The 8,186-nt window shown below is 36.8% G+C and overlaps 1 protein-coding gene across 1 annotated transcript in view; it reads left to right on the forward strand.

Annotated features, from left to right (window-relative positions):
- LOC121384197 (protein SFI1 homolog) overlaps positions 1–8,186 on the forward strand; it is a 45,177-nt gene that overhangs the window by 20,942 nt on the left and 16,049 nt on the right. Inside the window, exons 13-19 of the mRNA XM_041514471.1 lie at positions 756–886; positions 1,366–1,447; positions 1,625–1,717; positions 2,482–2,567; positions 3,332–3,407; positions 3,970–4,142; positions 4,522–4,624. Coding sequence (XP_041370405.1) covers positions 756–886; positions 1,366–1,447; positions 1,625–1,717; positions 2,482–2,567; positions 3,332–3,407; positions 3,970–4,142; positions 4,522–4,624 — 744 coding nt within the window. The remainder of the gene's footprint in view (positions 1–755; positions 887–1,365; positions 1,448–1,624; positions 1,718–2,481; positions 2,568–3,331; positions 3,408–3,969; positions 4,143–4,521; positions 4,625–8,186) is intronic.

An 8,186-nucleotide genomic window follows, 5' to 3' on the forward strand; every position in this document is an offset into this window, starting at 1 on the left:
TAATCTTTAAATGGACGATTTGTCAAAATAAAACTGGCAAGACAATAACTAGAGCTCTTCAGATGTTGACCCAAATTTTTTTTTTTGTATTATTAATTTATAATTCTCTCCAGAAATATAACCAAGGTCATGGTTGGGGCCTTGAATCATGGCTTGATATTGTATAATTATATATACATAATTATGGCTGTACTCTAAAGAGTATAATTTATAATGTATTTATTTATATATACATTGTATTTAACTCAATAAAATACATTTATGCATGTGGAAATGTCTGTGTGTGTGTGTGTGTGTGTGTGTCTCTCTGTGTGTGTGTGTCTCTCTGTGTGTGTGTGTGTCTGTCTGTCTCTATTTCTCGTTCCAGCCAGTGTACCACGACTGGCATATCAAAGGCTGTGGTATGTGCTATCCTGTCTGTGGGATGGTGCATATAAAAGATCCCTTGCTGCTAATCGAAAAGAGTAGCCCATGAAGTGGCAATAGTGGGTTTCCTCTCTCAATATCTGTGTGATCCTTAACCATACGTCTGACGCCATATAACCATAAATAAAATGTGTTGAGTGCGTCATTAAATAAAACATTTCTTTCTTTCTGTCTCTCTCTCTTTGTGTGTCATTGTGTGTGTGTGTTGTCTGTGTTGTGTGTGTGTGAGAGAGAGAGAGAGAGAGAGTGAGTGAGTGAGTGAGTGAGTGGCACTGATTTGTTAATACCTGGTACTTGTATATACCTTTACCATTATCTCTGTTTACCAGACACAGTACACCAAGGCAGATGCACATTTCTACCAGCAGATGATGTCACTCTGTATCTTCAGGATGCGTGTGTTTGCCCAGATGGAAAAGAACCAAAGAGAACTTGCACAGAAAGCTGTGCAGTTTAGAAAGTACATCTAATAATATTTTTGTTTTGCCTTGTAGAGAAACGTCTTTTACTACTACACTCAGTCTATTTTAACTTCTTATAATAATTCAACTTAGAACACTGTTCATTACTTCTTTTGTTACTAGAATCAGACACAATATTTACAATTTGTCATGGTACGTATACTTGATTTTAATTTTATCTCAAATTAGAACATAAGATAAGCAAGGCCATAGCAGGGTGTTTTAGTGGTGGGTAAAGTGTAGGGAAATCAACTGCCTTCATGCTGCATATAACATTGATGAGTTGTTTCTCCTACTTTTGACTTGACATTTTTAAGAATAGGATTATCCACTGTATGTGAAAACCTTGTTCACAAATGCCAGTAGTGTGTCATTTCCAGTACATCGGAATCATTTTTTAATTCAGATCCTTTTTTAGCATTCTAAAGTATTATTATTTATTCTTTTGCCAAGTTTAATGTTTTATATTTGTTTACAGAGAAAGTCTTTGTTGGCAGTACTTTGAACAATGGAAAACTGAATGGGAAAGAAGTAAAGAGAATAGAATGCTTCAAAGACTGGTAAGAGTTTCTTTTGATTTACATCACATGCTGTATACCTTTTCCCTCTGGTTTGGTTGTTTGTGCTGGGGTATCATTCATTTATTTCTTTGATTGTTCATTTGTTGTATTCATTCATTCATTATGTGCATGTTGCATACATCAGCTAAACAACTGCTTTATTTTAAATTTGTGTAGGCAATTCTTCATTGTGAAGATGTCTTGAAAGCTAGATTGTTTTCTCTGTGGAAATCTAGGACATCAGAAGAATTAGCACAGAAAGAAAAAGAGGTAAAATGATAGTTGAAAGTTTTGAACACTTTATCTGTTGTTTGTTGCCAAATGCAAATTTCCTTTTTTATGTAGATTTCTACATATTATCTCTCACACAATAATGTAGAGGCAGAAATTGATTAAGTCTTGCAAAGTATTTATCTATCATTCCACTTAAAATTTGGGTTCTGTTTTTTTGCTTTGAAACATTGCTCTCTCTCTCTCTCTCCATCTACCATTTACCTTGTCATATTTAGAATATAAAGAGAAAAACCTATCTCAGTGCATGCTATAGAGTTACTAGTCCCCTACCAGTCCAACCGGAGGGGACTATAGGTTTTATCTCCATCCTGTCTGTCTGTCTGTCCATCCGTCCCACATATAATTTACTGATGTTATTTTAAAAATGCCTTAAAATATTGAGCTGAAATTTTATATATAGCTTTATCATGTACTATTACAGATCAAGTTTGACTTTCATGGCGATTTACCTATTTTTGATGGAGTTATGGCCCTTGAAATTAGGAGATATGAAAATTTGTTTTTCAGACTTGTTTTGCAATGCCTGAAGAAACTGAGATGACATTTTGTATATAGCTTTATCATGTACTGTTACAGATCAAGTTTAACTTTCATGGTGATTTATGGCCCTTGAATTATTAGGCCTGATAGGGGACATGTAGCAGTGCTCTCGGAATGCTTCTTCATTCTCCAACTGTGTCTGGTTTATATTTTTATCAGTTAGTTTGTATTTATATTTTAATTTTGTTTTCTTTTAACAGACTGTTGCTATTCAACAATTTCATATGAGCATGCGCCAGAATCACTTTTTGGCTTGGAAAGAATATGTTTGTCAACTCCGATTCAAGTAGGTATTGTTATAAAGATGTTAAAAACCTACAGCTTTTAATTTTTATATTTTTTGTAGAATACTGCAATAAGAATATTACCAATATATTTAATGTTTGAAGTATACAGACTATGATAAGTAGTAAACATATATATAATATTTGTACATTATTACCCCAGCGGTCATAACATGGAAAATATTTTCCATATTTTCTCAGTGAGATATATTCTGCATTGGTCTAACGAACAATACTATTGGACAATTTGACGTTTACAAACCAATGATCTTGTTGGTACTAAATATGATGTCATCACAATTTGGCAAACACACAAAATGACGTCATGTAGTTTGCATTTACGGCTCTCCGTTTTGGGTGTTAAATTTATAACAAAATGTCATTTTAATGAAAATCCTTATAGATTTTGTAGCAGAATAAAGAGAAATTACAAAGTTATAGCAATTTTCAGAACAGTGCGTAAAGTGGTTTACATCGTTTCTATAAAGGCTTTTAGAAAAAAAATAGCTGAGGTAATAAACAGAATAACAAACTCGGTACCAGTTATTATCAAATTTATGTCCTTCGTGAAATAATTTTCATTTGTCACTCACTAAAGCTCGTTACAACTAAAAATAATTTCACTGCTGGACTGTAAAACATTTATTCAAAATATATAAATTGATCATTGTTTTTTAATTCAAATTAGGAAACATCAAAAGTTGGTAAAAAAATTTATGTGGAGTCTTTTTTTTTTTGACATACTTTAATTTTTGCTTTATTTCAGTGAATTGAATGAAATAAAAGCATCCCGGCATTATTGTACAACTCTATTGTCAAAAGCATTGAAGTCATGGAAACAGGTTTTTACATTATTGTTTCGCTAACTAAGCCATAAGTCTTGTGCCAAATATTTTATGTAGCTGCATAAAATTGATTATACCAGTGACATAATCACGGTATCTTACACTTAGTAGTAAAACATAATGTGACACTTTATTCTCCTAAAACTTTCACGTGCCTTTCATAAAATTGATTATACCAGTGACATAATCACGGTATCTTACACTTAGTAGTAAAACATAATGTGACACTTTATTCTTCCTAAAACTTTCATGTGCCTTTCATATGCATATTTTTTAACTTCTAACCTTACATAATCACTCTACATTCATGGTATATAATCACACCATACTGTCATGATTGTCTGGTCTTTGAAGACAATTAGCTGGCCTCTGAAGGCAATTTGCTAGGCAAATAACGTAACTGGTTGTTAATTGGCATCTTCTTCCCAAATGGCAAATATTGTCAAAATGCCTCTAGGTTGAACAGTACCTGTATTAATGATTGGAATTGTTTTCATTAACCTAACAAACTGTTAAGTTTTTATCTTAGATCTACACAGTTATTCTTGCTCTCTTGCAGTACCACATGCATAAAAGATGTTCCAATCAAAAGGTTCACAGGGCAGTTGTTTTCCATAACCACACTTTGTACAAGGTGACCTTGACCTGCTGGAGGACCTATGTGAGACACATGCGAGAAGTCGGTGCTGTTGTTGATGCCAAGTTTGAAGACAAATGTCGACAGTTGTTGAGGTTTATATATCTAGAATTTGTCAATATGTGATGGAGAAATGATTAGTTCAAAATAGAAAGTATAACTGTATAAAACTCATAGCTACAATATAATACAAAATGGCCAACATTAAATCTGAAAATCTTTTATGATTCATCAGTTTTTAAACATCTAAACTTCCTTACTTTTTAAAAAAGATTTTTTTATTTTTTTATTTTTATATTTGGAAGCTACGACTGATTAAAATATGTTTTATAATTTTTGTTAAAAAAAATCATGAGATTTAATTGTCAGACTGATACAGATAGTTTTTAAAATATTGTGTTAACATGCTGTTAATGTCCCCCCTCCCCTAATTGTTTTGAATGTGCTTAATCATTTTGTTTGTTTAATTACTAGACGGTCAGTTGTCAAATGGAGGGAGAATGTTCAGCTCCAGGTTTTTGTTAAACAACAGGAAAGCAAAGGAATCGCCTTCCACAAAACACAGGTCCTTGCTAAGGTATTAGACTGCCCATAAAAATATTTTAACAGTAGATCAGATAGTAGGCTTAAAAAATAGTGTATTTTTTAATATAATTAAATTTTTTTTTTTTTTTTTTATTAAAATTAAGGCTGAGAGAGAATTTTTATGAATTGTTTGTCTTACAGCAAGCTACAGTACGCGAACCAACCAAAGTGGCAATATCGGCTATCGGCTTGGCGGTTTAGGCGGTCATAGAAAAAAATATGTTTAAAAAAGTGAAACACCAATTTTTAAAAATAAATAAATTGTGAAACTGACTCACGTGCAACTTGCGTCAGCTGTGGAAGCATTCATTATATATGAATGGGATCAGTTTGATCAGTTTGACTTTTCGATGTCCCGCTGATTTAAAAAAAAAATGGGGAGTGGACGGGGTGGTTTGAGGGACGGATGTTGAAAACCAAATTGGCTATCAGACTATTTTGTTCCACACCAGTAACAACTTGCTGCGATTCTGCAAATTCGCACCGGTCACTTTGTTGCGAATCTGTGACCTCTTTATCTGTCCATTGTTGTCAGCTGCTGATATGTTATAAATTTAATTTAATAAAAACAAAATAATAATTAAAAAAAACAAAAAAAAAAAAAAACCCCAACTTTTATACCGCAGCATTGACATATTTTTAAAAATTAGAATAATTAAATTATTATCCTAAAACTTATGATGTTGATATATTCCGATTGACACCTTAAATCATTCACTCTATATATACCGGCCTCAGTGGCGTCGTGGTTAGGCCATCGGTCTACAGGCTGGTAGGTACTGGGTTCGGATCCCAGTCGAGGCATGGGATTTTTAATTCAAATACCGACTCCAAACCCTGAGTGAGTGCTCCGCAAGGCTCAATAGGTAAGTGTAAACCACTTGCACCGACCAGTGATCCATAACTAGTTCAACAAAGGCCATGGTTTGTGCTATCCTGCCTGAGGGCAGCGCAAATAAAGATCCCTTGCTGCTAATTGGAAAGAGTAGCCCATGTAGTGGCGACAGCGGGTTTCCTCTCAAAATCTGTGTGGTCCTTAACCATATGTCTGACGCCATATAACCGTAAATAAAATGTGTTGAGTGCGTTGTTAAATAAAACATTTCTTTCTTTCCATTCACTCTATATTGACTATAATAAATTTTAAAACCAAACACATGATGTAATTTAACTGACCGACAACCCTTTTAGATTGCTGAAAAAGGAAAACTATTAGTAGTAATAAAGGAAAAGGAGGTTGGGGGGGGGGGGTGTTATTGCGGTTTTGAGACAAAAGAAGTGAAATCGACAAATAAATGTGCATGTGGCTTGCCTACGTGAAGTCTGTCACAAGCGGCTAACAAAAACTTCATTTTATTTGTATTATTCTTACATGTATACTACTCAAAAGAATTTAAGGGTCAAAAATTTATAACCAAATAAGTTTCAGAGTGTACTAGATTGATGATGTAAACTACACTAAAAATGTAATTTATTGTTCCATATTTACAAAAAACCCACAAATAAACGTCACTGTATACAAGAAAGTCACATAACATGCTGTCAAAGTTGAAGGTTGTCAAACATGGATTTTACACATTAGAACATTCGTTTAATAGTGTGTGAATCCACCCCTGGCGCGAATACACTCGACACATCGTTGCCTCATGCTGTTGATCAGACGTCTGAAGAACTCTTGGGGAATGGGCTGCCACTCTGCCATAAAAAGTTGACCCAGATTCATGAAGGTTGGCCGGAGGGGCATGGTTATCCGAACATTCTCCCTGCCTAATTCGTCCCCAGGTGTGCTCTATTGGGGGCCAAGTCAGGCGAATATGCTGGCCAATCCATCCTGGCGATACCTTGTTGTCTGAGAAAGTCCGTTAACACCCTGGCGCGGTGGGGTCTGGCATTGTCATCATGCAGGGCAGAAACTGCCCCGCCGCCAATCTGCTGAAGGCCTGGGAGAAACCAACGCCGGATAATCGGATTTCTCATTCAGATAGCGGATTCCATTCAGATTGCCATCCACCACATTAGAGGGTGGGTCCTGTGGTTGGATAGAGAGATGCCGCCACACCACCATGACGCTGCCACCACCGAAACGGTGACCGTGTTTGTCTAACGTTAACGTCAGCGGAAGCGCTCCCCCCCCTCCCCAGGACGTCTGTAGACACGACACCCGACCGTCGTTGAAATGGAGACTAAACCTGGACTCATCAGTGAACATTCAATCGACCCCCACTGAACACGTCGTTCACCGCAGATGAAAGTGTGCACCAGTGATGTCTGCCGTTTCTGTGACGTGGTAGGAGTGGGTGGGTCGAACAGCCTGGCGACGGCCAGCGTTAGATTATTGGCTCTCAGACGATTGCGTATGGTTTGATCAGACACTCGAGTTCCAGTCGCAAGTCCGCAGATTGTCACGTAAACGGCGTGCAGTGGTTTGTGCGTTGACGTAGAGCCATATTGGTGATGTAGCGGTCCTCTCTATTTGTAGTGCTTCGGGGTCTTCCCGAACGTGGACGATTTCGAACAGAATTCGTTGCTTGGTACCGTTGCACAGTCGGCCAACGAACACTCTGACTGACCACCAAAGTCTTAGAGCAAAACATTTCTTTGCGTTAAATTGCCATCCTGAAGCCAAGCAAATGCCCCTTCCTAGCGATCTCGATAGTCAGTTGACGTTCCATACCATGCGTCGACACCACCCCTTGGAGTGTGGCACCGTAACATGAACGCAAGCTCCAATTATACGGAAATTCAGCATTGGGAACATGGAATACACATGCAAAGCGTGCAAATGAAGTGCTTTGTGAAAAAAGCAGGTTTGGGGGCACTTAGCAGACCTTTCGCTTTCGCCCTAATTTGACGTGCAAATGTAAGCATGTTTTGGCCATTAGAAACTAGTCGACAGTGTTCAACTGACAGTGGTATTTTAATTCATTTATGGGTTGCTTAGACCCACTTTCGTCAAAATGGAACAATACCATGCGTGACATTATGGTCTAGCTAATATAATTGACATTCAGAAAATAATGTCGAAAATATCGTCTGACCCTTAAATTCTTTTAAGTAGTATATTATTATTTATAGGGGTGTTTTTTTTAATTTGTTTCTGTTTTTCTTTTTCTGTTTTTGCCAATGCAGGCGCGTATGAAATAATGTTAGGGGGGGGGGTTCTAGACTGGCGAGCTACGTTTATGGGTGTGAGGGTGTTCAAAACAACGTACAAAGGCACATGTGCAGAAAATTGAGTACGGGTGTCTAGACTGGTGAGAGATGTTTTTAGGGAATGTCGGGTCATGCTTCGCAAAAATTTAATTTTTTTTTTTTTAAAAGAGGAGGAGGGTAGGCCCTGAAGCACACCCCTGTGCACACGCGCCTGCAATATCCTTATTTTTGCGGCTGAATTTACCAACGGCCCAAGACGAGATCGAGGGGTCTGCAAGTTGCTTTGTTAATAGACTTTCCAAAAAGGAACATGAATACAGCGTTTTATGTGAAGCTCCTTTGGTTTTTATTGTGGATTATTCCTTCTGGGCCCCCCATTTACATTTTCTTCACATCTGTAC

The sequence above is a fragment of the Gigantopelta aegis genome, chromosome 10, assembly GCF_016097555.1.
Source record: "Gigantopelta aegis isolate Gae_Host chromosome 10, Gae_host_genome, whole genome shotgun sequence".
NCBI classification, from domain to species: Eukaryota; Metazoa; Mollusca; class Gastropoda; order Neomphalida; family Peltospiridae; genus Gigantopelta; species Gigantopelta aegis.